General features: G+C 35.7%; 1 protein-coding gene across 1 annotated transcript; it reads right to left on the bottom strand.

Annotated features, from left to right (window-relative positions):
• Positions 1-7,100: 7,100 nt before the first annotated feature.
• LOC141714353 (uncharacterized) lies at positions 7,101-7,949 on the bottom strand. Its single transcript, XM_074517897.1, has one exon. The coding sequence runs from the start codon at positions 7,947-7,949 to the stop codon at positions 7,101-7,103; it is 849 nt and encodes a 282-aa protein (XP_074373998.1).
• Positions 7,950-19,837: the final 11,888 nt, after the last annotated feature.

Below are 19,837 nucleotides of genomic sequence, written 5' to 3'. Positions count from 1 at the left end.
GGTAAAATAATATTAAACGAAAAAGAACTAAAAAACCGATGTGAAATAGTCATTTGACATCGATTCTGAAAAGAAACTTAATGTAGTTTAAGTCAAACTACATCGGTCAGAGAAAATGGCTGATGTTAAACAAAAAATTTAACATCGGTTTCGTGAATAACACCCATGTCTTATCCATCATTTCATATCTGGGGGCTAATTTAACCAATGTCTAATCAAACATTTCACATCGGCCAACTAATCTAACCGTTGTCTGATCTAGCATTTAACATCGGTTTGTTCGAAATAATTTTAATAAATGGCTTTTAGAGTTTGAAGGTTTCATGTTTTAATGGATAAATACCTCATAATATACTCATATTCACCAAAAAAATACTGTAATATACGATGAAATTTGTTGTAAATACATCACATTTAATCTTAATACAGATGTATACCACTGTAATAGACATCGGCTGTTAACCGATGTCAAAAGCTGACGACATTTAACATCACACGCGAAGATATCGGTTCAGATTTTTTTTAACATCGGTTCTGAACTGATGTCTGATCCAATATTTCTAGTAGTGAAACTCTATTTCAAAGTTGGAAATCGGAGAGGTTCGGACTTTTTGCGCAAGCTCTGCTAAAAACTTGATTTCTCTCCACTTGCTAATCGAAACGACACAATTCTTCCGCATGCACACTGCCCAAATTAGGATATAGGGTGGCATGAACTTACCGTAAAAAACTTGGAAGAATGTTCCCTATTTTTCCTCTCCTTCTTGACTCCATCACACCCTTCTTTCTGCCATCCTCTTCTCGCTGTATTGCTTCCCCGCTTTGCCACTCTACCACACCCTCTCTTTGCATCACCATTTGTGCTTCAACTCTCCTCCATTCTAAAACAGACACACCCATGAACAACACACGCGGTACACAATCAAGCACCACCCCTTCCTTGTACACCCTTTATTTCATTATATCCCAAACCCAATTAATTTATTTACAAAACCAAACACATATTTCTATTTTATTCCTGATAACCAAAATAGAACCATAAATTTCATAATTTGTTTTATAATTAATCACATTTAAAATTCTTAAAGAATGTTCTAATTTAATATACCACTAATTTTCAATAACTAACAATGAAGTTTTTCCACTACAAATTTATTGGAGAACTCTAACTCATGAATTACTCCAATTAAATCATAAAAATCCATAAATTCACCTGAGCTTCTATGCATATCAAATAGTTAAGATACAATCTTACCTTTAGTGGAGATAACATCCAAATTTTTTAAATATAAATGGTGCTTGATTTCTATGAATGGAAGTCCCCAAATTAGTTTCTACCCTTTCTCTCCAAGCGTGTGAGAAATGAAATTTTTAATCCAAAATAGCTTATATATTTTTTATAAAATAATTTACTAGTTGCTTCTAGATTTATTTACTAAAATATCCTAACACAAAAAAAATCTAAGTTCTACATTTTTCTCTCCTCTCTGTTTCTAGTATATCCTAGAGACCACTAATAAATAATCTTTCCTAATAAAAATATCTTCACTAAAATATCTCTAGAAACTCTATAGGTTCTAGATTATTCTATGAAAATATCTTCATTTAAATATTTATTCCAAATGAGGATAATAAAAATTCTCCATATTAATCGGTAAGTCAAATATTGAAAATATCCTAAATAATCAACCCTCTTCAATAATTATATAATATTCAAATATTTATTTACAAACTTTATAAAATTAAATATAATTTGGCTCTATCAAAATAATAATAATATAATAACAATAATGATGTTAATAATAATAAAAAAAATTAATAATAACCAATCCCACTTTAAAAATTATTATACTCTTTATCATTCCTTTTCGCATCTCTTTGCTTGTATGTCTATCTTAAGTGGTCACTTAGCCCTTTCTGAATAATCTCAATTACTTCTGTTATTCTTTAACTATCGGTCCTATGTGTCTTTCACTATCGTACTTTATCCCAATATAATGGAAACCTTTGTGGGAATGATGTTTTCTAGAGAGCAGTCTATAATTGGATGATATTTATTATTATTAATTAGTGGCAAATTATTATCTCGACATTCTTTTAATCTACGGGATATATATTATTTTCAAATTTAATCTTTGCGAAGACATTGTTGGAATCATCTCTCGATTCTTAAAACAATGTTTGACACCATAAAAATAAATTACTCCATGTCTAACCATGATATCTTCCTAATAATACTCATAGGTTTCTCAATTAAATATATCTCATTTCCTAGATAAAAGTTTGCTAACTTAGTAAGTCTATCTATGGTATCCTATATCGCATCATGATTTCGCTATAGTCCATGGAAATCCAAATATAAATTCATCTTAAAAGGCTTTGACTTTCACTCTCAATCTCTGATGGTGGTATTAATCTTGTGCCAACTTTCCTTTAATGACACTTTAAATATTTAATTTGTCCAATTCACAATTTTTTTTTAAATTAAGCGGCTAGTAGTTTTTGTTAGTATCCTAATATATGTTTTTGTTAGTATCCTAATATATGTTTGTAATCTAGCTCAAGTTATCTATATCATGCCTTCCATATGTGTCATTCATGCTCTGTTTTTCAGCAAATAAGTATTGATAGTTATATTTTTATCTTAATCCAAATCAATCACATAACTTTCTTTTTTCTTACTTTTATATCCTAGGTTTAACCAATCATGTAAACATCATAATGTTTTTCAACTTAGTAGGGATAACATGGATTATACTTCTCAAGTATCAATACTTATTCTCAAAATATATTTTTTGCCTCAAGGAAATCAAGGGACAAACTCATAAATTGACCCTCTATTGCTTTTGATTTAAGATCTTGATTTTGTTTCTCATTTTCCGGTCCAAGATATTTTTAGTTTAGTTTTCTTTCAGGTTTAGCTTGAGTGATCATTCAAATATTTTACTTCAATGATACATCTTTCAATGTTTGTTATAAGAGTTTAAATTATGGTATAAAATAGGCGGGGTAGACATAACTAAGTAAGACAAATGTCATGTTTAAGGTTATAAAATATTTAGACATATTAACTCGTGGTTTAAGTTTGAGAAGTATCGAAACCAAGTTATATAGAAGTTATAAATAGTTGTCAGTATCTGATAAGCTTTCGCGGTTTCTTGACAGGGTCAATATGTATATCTTTATATCCCTTTTACATTTGTATCGTCATATCTCCATTTCCAATAAAAAAACCTCAATCTTGTACTTTTATCTCAAAACCTATAGCATGTAGACATCCATCAACTAAATATGTATTTAACATCCATAACAAATTTAATCTTCCGAGTAGGTTAGAAAAAGTTGGTTTAATCTAATTTACGGAATCATGTCTTCCGAACTTTAAAAGGTGTACAATCCGATTATGTATCCTAAACATCAAATATTAAATTTTTTAAAAGCTAAGTCATCCTTTAAATGCTATAATCCGTATGAAAGATCAGTGGTATATCTTATCATTTCCAGAATAAAACACATCCACACATCTGATAACAAGTAACATACCCTATGTTAGCCTAAACCCAGTGCCTGTATAATTATAGGTATAAGTGTATGCTTGTAAAACTGAAAGAAAAGATGTTCCTGAACGACTGACTTGTTATTAGCTGAAAGATTATAATATAAACTAAAGAAGAAACATATGCGTGCAAAGTGGTTGCTAAAAACCAGCACATGTTTTCCTGAAACTACTTTATCTCTAATGTTTATTTCAACTTACTCTCCTACTTTCACGTACCTACGTGATAGACCAAATCAACTTAAATAATTACTGCTAAGATAATAAATAATAAATAACAATATGTTTAGATTAAAAAACCAATATTTCTCCCCTTTAATCTAAACTACTGTCTGCAAGTCTCTTACTCCAAGTAACAGCCTCATCTTCTCAAACCTGGCAGTAGGCAATGCTTTTGTCAAAACATCAGCTCGCTGAAGATCCGTACTGACATGTTTAACAAGTATATCACCATTCTCAACACATTCACGTATAAAGTGATAACGGATGTCAATGTGTTTGCTTCGTCTGTGAAACACAGAATTTTTAGTCAGATCAATGGCGGACTTGTTGTCAAGATACAACACTACTGGCTCAACATGTTTACCAGTAACCTGACTCACCATTTTCCGCAGCCAAATGGCCTGACATGCAGCTCCAGTTGCCGCCATGAACTCAGCTTCGCAGGATGAAAGTGCTACACTTCTTTGTTTTTGTGATGCCCATGTTACCAGTCCGTCGTCCAAATAAAACACCATGCCCCCAGTGCTTCTTCGATCTTCAACATGTCCAGCGAGGTCACTGTCGGAATATCCTGTCAACAACTCACTTCCACTGCCTCTATTATAGACTAGACCATGGTTTAGCGTACCTCTAACATAGCGAAGAATCCGTTTTGCTGCTAGCAGATGCATCTCAGTGGGTTTTTCCATATAGCTGCTCACAATCCCGACTGAATAGGCTATATCCGGCCTTGTATGAACCAAATAGCGTAGGCCTCCAATCATACTTTTAAAATGTGTAGTATCAACGCATCGTCCTCCTTCATCTTTGCTGATATTCTCCTTAGGATCCATGGGAAGCTTAGTGGCATTGCAGTTCCACATCCCAACTTTTTCGAGAATTTTTCTCGCATGGGCCGTTTGTTTCAGCTGGATGTTATCAGCCCCTTGTTTAACCTCCAGACCCAAGTAATACGTCAGCTTACCCAAGTTACTCATCTCGAACCTCCTGTTCATCTGGTCTGTAAACTCTCTTATACTCGATGGTTTTATGCCTGTAACCAGTAAGTCTTCGACATATACTCCGATGATCACAACATCTTCACCCTTTGCTTTCGTATACACTGCATGCTCATAGGGACATCTCACAAAACCCAGTTCCTCAAGATATTTACTCAGTTTTTCATACCACGCACGGGGCGCTTGTCGTAAACCACAGAGTGCCTTGATCAGCTTATACACGAGATGTTCTTGCCCCTTCTTAACAAACCCTTCAGGCTGCGTAACATACACCTCCTCTTGGATCTCTCCGTTTAAAAATGCAGATTTGACATCTAAATGATGCACTTCCCAACTATGTTTGGCAACCAGAGCTAGTAAAATCCTAACAGTTTCGAGGCGTGTAACTGGTGCGAAGTTTTCCTCAAAATCTCTCACCTGCTTTTGGACGTAACCATTTGCCACAATCCTAGCCTTGTATTTGACAATTTTCCCGCTCGTATCATTCTTCGTTTTAAATACCCATTTTAACCCAATAGCTTTTCGACGAGGAGGGAGCTCAGTCAGCTTCCAAGTATTATTTCTCTCCACTGCAGTAATTTCACATTCCATGGCCTCTCTCCAGTGGTGTTCAGATGCTGCTTTAGTAAAACTCCTGGGCTCATCCATACCAGTGAGCATTAGCTCCTCATCTTCCAACTCAATCTCTTGAGTTTCATCATAAATTTCATTCAAAGATCTGTAGTGTTTTGGTGCACTATCAGTGTCAACATCTGAGCATGTCGAACCTGTCCCAAATGACGAAAGTGTACGAACAGACTCTGAGCTAGTTGTGCTTGATCTCTCGGACATTGGACTAACTGAATGCTCTTCTTCAATATTAGTGCTTCTATCAGATTCTGTGATCGAGCCAAAGATAGTGAAAGTTTCACGAGTTTCTCCGTCTGTCTCCTTGTTACTTTCCCATGGCCACACTTTGCTTTCTTCAAACACCACGTCACGACTAACATGAATCACATTTCGTTCCTGATCATACAACCTATACGCTTTCGACCCAGGTTCCTTACCGAGATTGATTACCAACTTACTTCGATCAGACAGCTTTGTGGTATGAACAGATGGTAGTTTCATGTATGCTAGACAACCAAAAATTCTAATGTGCCCAATGTTTGGTTTAATACCTGACCATGCCTCGTGAGGTGTCATCCCCGAAATAGATCGAGTTGGCAAACGATTTAGTACATAAATCGAATGTCGTATGGCCTCTCCCCAGAATGTTAGTGGTAACTTCTTCTCCTTTAGAAAACTCCGATCCATTTCTATGACTGTCCGGTTTCTTCTCTCAACCACACCGTTCTGCTGAGGCGAGTACGGCGCAGTGAATTGTCTGGTGATGCCTACTTCTTCACAATAGGAGGTGAATTGTTTTGAAATGAATTCACCGCCTCTATCAGTTCTGAACATTTGCACCTTTCGTTCCTCTCCATTTTCTACCTGTGCTCTAAATCTTTTAAAGGCTTCGAACGCTTCGTCTTTGTTTTTCAATAGATATGCCCACATCACCCGACTGTAGTCATCCACTAACAGAAATAAATACTTATTTCCTCCTAAAGTAGGAGGCGAGATTGGGCCACATAGATCACCATGAACAAGTTCTAGTACCTGTTTAGCGTTATAGGTTGCTTGGCCTGGGAAAGATCTTCTGGTTTGTTTCGACATCAAACACCCAGTGCACACTTCATTCTGTATTTTAATCTCAGGCAAGCCATGCACCATTTTGGTAGTACACAACATATTCATGGCATTGAAATTGACATGTCCAAGTCGAGCATGCCAAAGCCAAGCCATTTCATCACTCCGTGACAGCAGACATTCTTTACCTTCATAATCAGTCTTCCTCCTTTGTCATAGATCCATAAATGAACCCCACTCAAAATAACCCTGTTTCCTTCCTCAGCTAATTGCCCTAAACTGATGATATTGTTGCACAACATAGGGATGTAATAAACATCCTTCAACAATCTCTCTTCTCCATTTTTACACTTTAAGAGGATTATCCCCTTTCCTTTTATTGATACAGTAGAACCATCTCCAAACCTCACTTTGCCTTTCACATTCTCGTCTATTTCTCGGAATTTTGACAATTGTCCCGTCATATGATTGCTAGCTCCATTGTCTAAATACCACAAATTCGAGGCTGGTTGCATTGTCTTAACGTTGTGGTTTAGCTTGGGAACTACTTGCTCCTCATTGATCAGCATTACTTTCTCACCTTCTTCATTATTTTCTACCATCAGAAGTGCGGGCTCATCATCTTGCATTTGGGTCATGTTTACCTCTTCCTTTTATTCCTTATTCTCCCTTTCACGTCGTGATTTTTTACAATCTGCAGCATAATGGCCATATCCCTGGCAATTGAAGCATCTGACTTTAGTTTTGTCACGTCCTCCGCGTCCAAAATCTCTTCGAAACTTCGACCCAGATGACCCATCTCCTTTACCTAAACGTTTCAGCCATTCTTCCCGTGTCAAAAGCAGCTTTGTATCATCTCTTTCCCTCTTCGACCATTCTTCCTCAGTCAATAACAGTTGACCACCACTCGGTTCCACCTGACCTCGTAAGCGTTCTTCATGAGCTTTTAAGGATCCAACCGTTTCTTCAACAGTCATAGTCTCTAAATCCCCGAACTGTTCAATTGTCGAAGCTATCTGCAGAAATTTCGTAGGAACTGCTCGTAACAATTTCTTCACAATATATGCCTCTTTGACCTCCTCACCAAGAGCTCTAATGGTTGTCACCAAACCATTTAATTTCATACAAAAGTCATCGAGAGACTCTGTATCTTTCATGCTCAATGTCTCGAACTCTGCCTTAAGAGTTTGAATTCTCGCTGTTTTTACATGATCAGCGCCCAAACACATGGTTTTGACGGCATCCCAAGCCTCCTTAGCCGTTTTCTTTTCGGCTATAAACAACAAAACATCCTCCGGAATCCCTTGATAGATAGCAGCAAGAGCGATTTTGTCTGTCCAATCTTCTATAGGCAACTTTGGGTCGTCACTCTCAATAGCAATCCACACCCCGTGTGCTTGCATATACACATTCATCTTAAGTGCCCATGCTGTATAGTTACCTCTGTTCAACATGGGATATGTCAACCCGATCATTCCATCTTTTATTTTGCTGTTTTCCATCGTACTGGACTTAAGCATATACTTTGGCATTCACCGGAATCACCGAGCTCTGATACCAGAATGTTAGCCTAAACCCAGTGCCTGTATAATTATAGGTATAAGTATATGCTTGTAAAACTGAAAGAAAAGATGTTCCTGAACGACTGACTTGTTATTAGCTAAAAGATTACAATATAAACTAAAGAAGAAACACATGCGTGCAAAGTGGTTGCTAAAAACCAGCACCTGTTTTACTGAAACTACTCTATCTCTAATGTTTATTTCAACTTACTCGCCTACTTTCACGTACCTACGTGATAGACCAAATCAACTCAAATAATTACAGCTAAGATAATAAATAATAAATAACAATATATTTAGATTAAAAAACCAACACCCTATATGTCTTGAACACCAATTTGCTCACCACCTTGATTAAACTCTCTTCAGTAATTTCTCCGTTTAAGAGAAATCTTGGGGCCTCAATGCTTAGTCATTACAAAATAGGTATATGTTTTGAAGATGCTAGTGAAAAACTAGTGTAATAGTATATCCTTAATTATCAAATTATACATACAATTATTTTCTTGACATTTTAATTTCCAAAAAGGTAATTTTTTTTTAAATCCACAATTTATGGTTTTCTTCTGAGCACTGATAATAAGTAAAATCACCAAGTAATAGTTTGGGTAGGTTCACCTATAATTATAGTCTTCCGTTAAACTCTTGAATTGAGATATAAATATGATGGGTTAACATTTGATACATTATCATTAGGACAATTATCAAAATAGTGAAGGTGGTCAGCCTTTAGTACTCTAATAACACATATTAGACCAATCGGTGGCGCCCCTTCAAACTTCTATCACACAAACAAAAGTCTTTTGTCCCTTATATAAATAGGGTTGTCCATCTCAGTTTTACTAAGAGATATCCATGGCTAATGGAGGAAACTAAATGGTTCATACTCCAAGTTAGTTAATCCTCTGATGAATAGGGTTACTCTTCGACGAGCAAATAAATGGTTTATGCACTTTTGGGATATAAGAATCGTCACAATATTCATGAATGAGGTTGCTTACATAACGCTTTCTAATGTAAAACTACATATACGTATAGGTTTTAAAACAGCAAACTTACTCACACACTATTGTATACACACACACACACTTTCTGAAACACAAAATGTCAGGACGCGTGTGGACTAGATATCTGAGACCTCCCACCAGGCTTTTGAATATTTTCGAGTTTACAGACTTCCCATTTTCATCCTTGTCGAGCTGAACCTTCACTTCCATGGGATACTTTGATAGGTTGCAGTCACCCATCCCTGTCTTCTCAAGAAGTTTCTGAGCATATGCTATTTGCTTAAGCACAATACGATCCTTTTCTTGGCTCACCTCAATTCCCAAGTAATACGACAACATTCCTAGGTCGCTCATCTCAAATTCCTGGGCCATTTGTTGTTTAAATCTCACTATATTTGACACCTTGGTTCCTGTTATAAGTATGTCATCAATATACACGGTGATGATAAGGGCTCCATCTCCCTCCCTTCGAGTGTACACCGCATGCTCGTAGGGACATTTTTCAAAGCCAAGTTGTTCAAGACACTTCCTCAACTTCGAGTCGAGTACCAGGCCCGGAGCGCCTGCTTCAACCCATACAATACTTTAATTAACTTATACACCATATGAGCTTTTCCCTCAATGGCAAAACCTTCGGGTTGGGTGACATAAACTGTTTCTTCCAGGTCACCATTCAAGAAGGCTGACTTGACATGGACTACCTACCCGTTCTTGGCTGCTAGAGCTAATAACAGCCTTACGGCTTCCCGCCTTGTTACAGGAGCGAACACCTCCTCGAAATCAAATCCCTTTTTCTGAACATACCCCTTGCTACCAAGCGAGCTTTATGTTTAACCACTTCGCCATTTCTGTCCCGTTTTAGCTTGTACACCCACTTTAGCTTAATTGGTTTTTGTCCCGATGGTAGCTCTACAAGTTTCCAAGTGTTATTTTTCTCAATGGCATCGATTTCGACTTTCATGGCATCTTCCCATTCTTTTTTACGAGCTGCCTGACTGTAATTTAACGGTTCATCAACTCCAACTAACAGTAGCTCGTATTCAATTTCAACTTCTTCAGTCTCATCGTATATTTCTTCGAGTAACCGAAATCTTCGTGGTCCACTATTTTCCTCTGTGTCAGATGACTCACCAGGGGTGAGAGACCTTTCTGTACTTCGAGTAACTGAAGTAATTGGAGTAAATGGCTCTTGTGTCGACTCTGTTGCACTGTCTTCAAACCACTGATTTTCCAGAACCGTAAACGACTCATATGTTGCATTTTGAATTTCTCCAAACTTGTCCCAGTCCCATGTTCGACTCTCTTCAAATGTGACATCCTGACTTACTTGCAACTTTCGTGAATCTGGATCGTATAAGCGACAAGCTTTTGTTCCACACTCTTCTCACAAGTACACCATCACTTTACTTCTATCGTCTAGTTTTGTAGTTTGCACACTTGGAATCTTCATCTGGGCTATACAACCAAACGTCCTCAGATGCCTTAAATCCGGCTTGGTGCTCGTCCATGCCTCGTGTGGTGTCACCCCTGATAGAGCACGAGTAGGCAAGTGATTAAGTACATATATTGAATGTCATACCGCCTCTCCCCATAGGTTTGACGGCATATTTTTCTCCTTCAAAAAGCTCTGTGCCATTGCTACTACCGTACGATTCCTTCTTTTTACTACCCCGTTTTGCTGATGGGTGTACGGCGCCGTGTAGTGACGCCCAATTCCATTCTCCTCGCAATAACTTTGAAATTCTTTTGAACAAAACTCCCCACCCCTATCGGTCCTCAGCACTTTAATCTCTTTTTCAGATTCCTTGTCGACAAGAACTTTAAATTTTTTGAAAGCTCCAAATGCCTCATCTTTGTTAGAAAGCATATACACCCACATCATCTTACTATAGTCATCTACAAGCAACAAAAAGTATTTATTACCTCCTATCGTTGCTGGACTTATAGGACCGCATAAATCTGCGTGAATTAGCTCCAATGCTTGTTTCGCATGAAACATTGTTTGCTTTGGGAATGGCTTCCTGCTCTGTTTCGATAACAAGCACCTAGTGTATACACCTTCTGGTTTGACAAACTTAGGCACACCATACACCATCGCTCTTTCTGACAAAATTTCATGGACTGGAAGTTTACATGCCCTAACCGTAAATGCCACAGCTAGGTACTTTCTTCACTGCTCGACATGAGACACTTGCTTTGAGTCGTTCTCAAAATAATTCTGTACAGGCGATTCTCTGATCGTTTCAGTTTCATAATCAGTCGCTTTCGTTCATCATAAACCCATAAATAATCACCACTCAAAATTACTTTCTTCCCATTCTCCGAAAGCTGCCCAAGGCTTATTATGTTGCTGCATAAAGTGGGTATATAATATACGTCCTTCAGTACTATTTCATCACCATTGTTACACTGAAAACTAACAGTCCCTTTACCTCGTATCTCCACCGTAGAACCATCTCCAAATTTTACTCGCCCCGTCACTTGTTCGTTCATCTCCTTAAATTTTGATAGTTCCCCGGTCATGTGATTGCTAGCCCCATTATCTAAGTACCAAATATCTGAAACTCCCCTTTCCTCCACATTCTTGTTTAACTTCAGTACTACATACCTTTCGTTCAGCAACAATGTTGATTCCTTGGATTCACTTGCTTCTGTGAACAACAACGTGGGTTCATCACCTTGTACTTGCACCAGATTTGCTTCTGACTTTGGTTCTTTCTCTCCTTTTGGCCTCTTGCAAGTTGCAGCAAAGTGCCCGTATCCATGGCAATTGAAACACTTTACGCGACTTTTATCTCGATTAAAACGGCCACCTGTACCTGCAAAACCTCCACCACTTCTATTCCTCCCAAACTGGTTACCATCCATTGTTCCTTTGTTTGACCTCTGTAGCCACTCCTCTCTAGTGAGTAACAATTGTTTGTCATCATTCTTTTCACGTTTATTCCACTCCTCTTCAGTCATCATCAACTGACCTGTAGCTCTCTCGGTTGGAACTTGTGTTCTTTCTTCATAAGCCTTTAACGAGCCAATCGTCTCTTTCAACGACATTTCGTCTATTTTCCCAAATTGCTCCATCGCCGATGTTATCTGAAGAAAACGTGCTGGCACAACCCTTAATAGTTTCTTCACAACATAACTTTCTTCTACTGTTTCTCCAAGAATTCGCATATTCGTGACTGAACCACTCAGCCTCAGACAAAACTCATCCAACGTTTCTGTCTCCTTCATACTCAGGTTCTCAAACCCAGTCTTCAAGGTCTGTACCTTGGCCTTCCTAACCCGTTCTGCACCTAAGCACATCACTTTAATGGCATTCCATGCCCCTTTCGACGTCTTCTTCTCAGCCACAGATAACAAGATATCTTCTGGTATGGCCTGATAGATAGCTGATAATGCTTCCTTATCATTTCTCTCGTCGCCTTCGCATTTGAATTAGAGGGTTCAACAGCTTCACATATCCCATGCGCTTCCATAACAGCCGTCATCTTAATTGACCAGGCAGTATAATTCATTTTGGTAAGCATCGGATAATTCATTGTCACCGTCCCATCTTTGTTCTTCACTTCCTCCATTGGTTTTGGTCTAGTCATACACTTTGGCATGTACCAGCTTACTAGCTCTGATACCAGATATAGGTTTTAGAACAACAAACTTACTCACACACTATTGTATACACACACACTTTCTGAAACACAAAATGATGAAGGCAAAAACTAGTTTATTTCCAGTACAAGAAAAGAGATATATAGGAAATATACAACGTTCAGGAATAAAACTACACCTATAAAATAGGAACTCCTTCCCTACAGTAGCTCCACTACATCCACTTATTTGACACTCCTACAATAACTCAAACTGAAACAAAGACTAATTCAACCTGGCTGATGTGGACATAATACTGAGAGTTCAGATAATTTAGATTACTTCCAACAATACGCTCGAATGTTTCGCAACATGTAGGGATGGAAAATCACTTAAACTAAATATACGATTACCAGAACGTCATAATGGATGTATCAAAACCTTCATATCCATACATCACGGTCATGAAAGTCCTTCAACAGTTTCGCATTGATTGTAAAATACATTATTGCAGCTCCATTTATATCCATCTTTGGTGCGCGTACCTCATACGTGTCTGACTCTGTAGTGGTTACCAGAAAGGTCCCTAATGTCATGAAAATTTGACAGGTCCTTTTCCATTCTTAACGCTAATTAAACTAAACGGTCATGATGAGGAGGCCTAGAATATATCTTCATGTTTCCACATACATATCGTAATGGTGACTCTCGAAGTACGGTGTGAAGTCTGTATAGTCTCCCAAGTAGGGAGTTTGGAATCTCTCACGAATATATGTAAGCCTAACACACAAAGTATTAAGAACGTGGTCACCAATAGGTAATTAAGAATCATCTAAAGTTAAGGGACAATTCTTGCTTAGCATCTTGTTATATTCTTAGAGACGTCACTTTTAATAGCTATATAATAATACATAGTATTTTTTGCGTACTCTAACAATCATATCTCCCTCTTCGCATTATATTCATAAGGGTTCGTTTCCTAAGAATATAACTAGAGCTCTGATACCACCTCTATAACACCCCAAAACCCGCCTTTCCACGGCTTCAGGTTGTCACATCATAAGTGCATCAGATAACATTCTTACAATTAAAATACATAAATGCAAATTCTTCACGGGTCTTGTCACGCCTCGCCCCACAGATCCAAGGACCTCTTATATCAATCTTTCCCACGTCGCTACAAATCTTTTTTCAAGCTATGTTAATTTCATGAACAAATATAATAATAAGTTCGAAAAAATAGCGCCAGTCGGATTCTGAGGCATACATCTGATAACAAGAATGTATACACTATCATGTGGCAGTGGACCTTTACTTCACTCTTTTTTCCTTATCTCGAAACACTATAAGTTTATGTATTTAACTACTAAAAATGTTTATAAAAGTAAGAGTGAGCACTTGAATACTCACCAAGTTATCTACTTAACAATATGGATCACATAGCGAAAGACAATTGAATGAATGACAAAATAAGATAATTCAATGATCCGGATATCATAATTTTAAATAAACATGTTAGACCGGATAACAAATTCACATTTATCTGAAAGAGACAACCAGTCCATATCACATACCTGACCAACACAAAAAGAACTTAAGAATACTAGTCATCCACCCTGATACCCCATGGTGCGATCAACTAGCACGTTAAAAGTATCGTTCTTCTACAGTTCTTGCCTAGACGTGACCCAAGACAAGCCCCGCCTAACATTTAATTTGATAACATAAAAAATGGTTTTTCACATTAACCCGACTACATACGAGCTATAAATATACCCAGTAAATCAGGTAAAAGAAGTACATCGCCATGGTCAACATTGTTGACCATATAGACTAGTTCAGAATAAGAATCCCTGAGTAATATCTTGGAAGACAGAATTGAAAGCACGTATACGGCAGGTTTACTCATCAAGTCTGATACTGAGTACGTGCTCGTCAAATAAACTACAATAGCCCAAACAATAGATTAAATAGATGTCAAGAAAAATAAGTTGTTGAACGACGCAAATAATGCACCACCCTATTTTGCAATAAATTTAATCATCTCGAACAATGAAAATGGTTGAGTTCAAACGAAATATATGGTTATTCCAAAATAATGGAAATAACCGAAACAAGCAAGATCAAAATAAATCACGAGTATGTTATTGACAAGATGATAGCAAGATCCAATAACTACGGAATCCCTAACCAAATTTTCATATGTATTTTTATTTATTGTCCCGGAAAACTGGCTGGCACTTGAATTCAACAAAACTGGATAATTCTGAAAGATAGAAAATATCTAAAAGAACCACAGGAAGTTGATCCAAATAATGGGTTGAACCTTTACAGGATAAAATTAAAAGTCATCACGAACAATGGGGCAGTTTGAGAACAAATATACGATCACTTCAAACAATATATGATACGAAGCATAATAGTCTTTTATCCATAACATACTCATTTAGAAAAATAATTTCCAATAAAAAATTTGAAGAACTAACCATATTATGAAAATAATCAAAATCTTTCAATCAAATAATTTTCTCGATAGGAGTAGGCAAAAGCAATAACTTGCCTATGTCCGACTTTATGCTATGCAATTCAATATCAAAGTACACATCTTTCCTCTTCGATCCAAATCTGATCTCCATCAATTTATGAAATTTCGGTACTTCACATTCAAATAAGATATATCAAGAGAGTTATAACTGATAAAAAAACATCATCAATCCTATATGATCTAATAATGCAAAAATAATCATATAATTCCATATTAATAAACAAATAATTCAATAACTAATAATTATATAATTATATATGATGGTCTCAAATAAGAATTTTAATATAGTCATATTATATTTAAATTACGAAGTAAAATATCTTTTTTAACATAGTGTACTAATTCAAAAGTTGTATACGAAAGCATTCTTTTCAAACTTCTTTTGTAGTGTCTATTTTCTTATCATAACTTTTTACTCTCCTTACTAACTAATTTTAAACTCAATATTGTTCTCATTATATTATAAAATGATACTTCTTAAAAACTTTTGTATTTTAATCTGCTCGTAATAACGCCTTTATCTTGATCAATCCGACATATAAAATAGTACGTCTAAAGTGGAACCTTGGAAGATCTCTTAATGTACAATCCGCTGTATAATATTTTTAATAAATTGAAAAATTATTATTTTATTACAAACGCGTTTCCATTTCATCATAAACCTTTTATCTATCTGTCACAAAAATTCCATTTCGAACTTGTTAGATTAATTAGGAAAACTATCTACTCAAACTTGACTTAGAAACAGGGTTGTTGACTTTTGCGCAACTTACAATCTGACATTTATCATAAATCAAAAAATTAATGTATTTACATGAAAACCTTTTTGTGATCATCCTCAATCATTCCCCTATCTTCACTAAAAGTGTTAGGTTGATTTGTAGAGTTTAAATAGGTGAAACTCTATTTTAAAGTTAGAAATTCGAGAGGTTTAGACTTTCTGCACAAACTCCACCAAAAACTCAATTTCTCTCCACTCGCCAATCAAAATGACATGATTGTTTCGCGTGCACAAACTATAGACTGAATGGAATATTATTTGTACAAGGCCACTGCCCAAAACAGAGTTGAGGGTCATGCAGATTTACTGTCAAAAACTGAGAAAAATGTTCCCTCTCTTCCCCAAATCCATCACAACCTTCTTTCTCCCATCCTCTTCTCCCTCTATTTATTCCCCTCTTATCCTTTCTACCACACCCTTTATCTATCTCAACTCTCCTCCATTCGAACACACACATATACACACACCAGCCCTTCCTTTTGTCAAGGAACCAGTTTCTCTAAAACCTTAAAGTATTAGAGAAAGGTCCAACCGGATCTATATTCTAACACTCCCCTCACTTGAGAGCCCATTTCTGGGTTGAAGAGTGGATCTCGGGCTCCCATATTTGGAGCATTAATTTACCTTTCATGTTCACAATAAATTTTGAGAATATTCGGGGTGGCGGGGATCGAACCTGAGTTCTCTCGCCACCCTAACCTCTGATACCATGTCATGGAAACCATTACTTTAAACCCTAAGTGTTGGAGGAAGGTCCAACCGGATCTATATTCTAACACCTTTTACACCCTTTATTTCATTATAACCCAACTAAACACATGTTTCCATTTTTTCTTAATAACAAAAATCGAACCACCAATTTTATAATTTGTTTTTTAACTAATCACATTTATAATTCTTAAAGTAAGTTCCAATTTTATACACCACTAATTTTAAAAAATTAACAATGAAGTTTTTCACTCTAAATTTATTAGAGAACTCTAGCTCGTGACAATCAAATTTCTTAAATGCAAATTGTTCTTGATTTCTATGAATGGAAGTCCCGAATTAGTGTATACCCTTTGTGTACTCAAATATCCTAGCACAAAAAAAAATTTAACTCCTACATTTTTCTTACTTTTACTAGATTTTTCTCGCGTCTCCCTTTCTAGTATATTCTAGAAAACACTAATAAAATATATCCACTAATAAAATATCTCCACTATAATACCTCTAGCAACTATGTAGGTTCTAGATTATTTTAAAAAAAATATCTTCATTTAAATATTTATTCCAAATAAGGATAATAAAAATTCTCCATATTTATTAGTAAGTAAAATATTAAGAAAATCATAAATAATGAAGCCCCTTCAATAATTATATAATATTCAAACATTTAATTAAAAAGTTTATAAAATTAAGTATAAGTTAACTCTATCGAAATAATAATAATACTAATAATAATAACCAAGTTCAATTTAAATTTTTGTGGTAATTACATTTATGGCTATAAAAATAACATAAATCTATAGACTATGACTAAAATACCCCTCTAGTACTGGAATCAAAATTTTATATATGGATGGTGTTCTTGCTTTTTATTTTGTTTGTTTACATGCCATTCATTACAACACAAATTTTATGCTCAAAGTTATAAATGCTCCACGGTTCTCCTCCTAATTGTGCCCAGGTTGATGGCAAGTTATTGAGTATAGTGGTATCCACCTGGTAGAAACAAAAGCATTGAGTTTTATATCAACCTTTGGGAGAAGCTCGGAAGACCATGCCTTTTTTAATTAGCTATTTCACTAGCATTGTTAAATAATCTTGTTTTGTGATGCAATATATTTGTGTAGAATAAATTTGTGTATAATCTTGTCTAAACCGTATAATCTTCATTTTAAAACCATATTTTAATAAAAAAAAAATTAAATACATTTTTTTACTAAATTTTGAAAGATGGGAGTATTTTTCCAAAAACAAATGCAATAATGATAATAATAATTTTTAAATTTAAATGAGAAAAGAAAATTTTAAGATATATTTAAAGATCGAAGTCAAGCGATCAATTCAACCATTTCAGGGCTCTACCTGATTCCACTACCTATCTTTCTGATCTACAGTCGATGGGCAGTCGATGGGTTGCCATGAAGCCTCTCCATCCACTTTAAAAAAAGAAATAGAACATATTTATAAATTAGATGACATGAGTAAGGGGTTGTTTTGGGCGAGGAAAGCACCTTTTCAAAGTTTTTCTTAGTTATAATAAATTTATAATTTATTTTTTGTTAAAGTGACTTTATTTATATTGTTTTTAAATATCTTTTTACATTATTTGTAAGAAAATGAGACGTTTTTCTAAATGATTTCATGGTCTAAATCCTTTTCTTTTTTAAATAATATTTACACCATACCTCGTCACAAAAAAATTATTATAAAAAGTGAAGATAGTTTTAAAGTAGTACTTAATAATTATTATAAAAAATTATTAATATTTACTTAATGAAATTTTCCCACTTTTTTTTTTACTATTTTTTACCGAATTAGCACATTACAATATTGTCATTAATTATATTATCTAGTATTTGACCAATTTTTTATAGGACTTAATTTATGTGATCACAAATATATTATAGCACAAATGAGCAAACTCACATGTCTGACATGTAGTTACGTATTGAACTTCTTGAACTAGAATAGCAAGTAAATGGAATTTTAAATAGAAAACAAATACCTATTTACTTACATCCCTTACAATTTAATTGTAGACTTTTTAAATTAGAATTACAAGTCCTTTCAATGAAATATGAAAGGAGCAAGATAGTCCGGGAGCTATAATTCTCCATTTCAGTACAAGCTATATCCTTGTAATAGTTTCCCAAGTCAGGTAACGCTGTGGTTTTGGGATCATGTATGCTCCAACTCATCCTGGCAGCACACAATTATCTTTCCTTCCTAAACAATTCATCAAGATCTTCCTTAAATGCCTACAAATAACCAACAATACAAGCCATTACTTATCTTGTACTAGAGAAAAATTGTGATAATAAAAAAAAATTACCAACCACAAGAATTACACACCTTTTCTGTCACATACTTATATTTATCACCAATGCTGGTCAAAATGATTTTTACAACTCTAACAACTATAGAAATATGAAACTAAGTACACACAGACACAATTGAGACAAGCTCGTTTTGTATTGATAAAAATACAGAAAAAAAAGTTAAGTTCACAGTATTAATCCTGAGAACCGGTACAATAACCCAAATAAAAGAAAACCAACTGATCCTAATATGGTAACTAAAAAATCGGGCAACTCACCAGTACACCACCTCTTATTCCACTACACTCCTACAAAGACCCAACTGCTATGACTAAGTCCAGTCAAATGAATATACAGCTGACCATAACGACTACTTATCTTATCGAACTGAGACTTGGGCAAAGCCTTGGTAAGTACGTCAGCCCATTGTTCACTGCTACAAACATGCTTGATAATTATATCTCCCCTGTCAACGCATTCTCGAATAAAATGGTAACAAATATCAATATGTTTGCTTCTCCCGTGGAAAACCGGATTCTTAGCGAGGTCTATAGATGACTTGTTATCGATGTAAATGACCACTGGTTCAGGTTTAGCATCGAGTATTTGACTAAGAACTTTATTCAACCAAATTACTTGGCATGTTGCAGCCGTGACAGCCATGAACTCGGCTTCACAGGAAGATAACGTCACACACCTCTGTTTCTGTGATACCAATGTAACCAAGCTCTCATCGAGATAAAAAGCCGTCGCTCCGGTACTCTTCCTGTCATCACGTTGCCAGCTAAATCGCGGTCAGAAAAACCAGCTAACATATAATTTCCTTGACCCTTTCGATATATCATCCCGTAATTAAGCGTCCCTTTTACATACCGGAGAATTCT

This window comes from Apium graveolens, chromosome 1 (genome assembly GCF_009905375.1).
Source record: "Apium graveolens cultivar Ventura chromosome 1, ASM990537v1, whole genome shotgun sequence".
Lineage (NCBI taxonomy): Eukaryota > Viridiplantae > Streptophyta > Magnoliopsida > Apiales > Apiaceae > Apium > Apium graveolens.
This window is presented reverse-complemented; position numbering and strand designations above follow the sequence as displayed.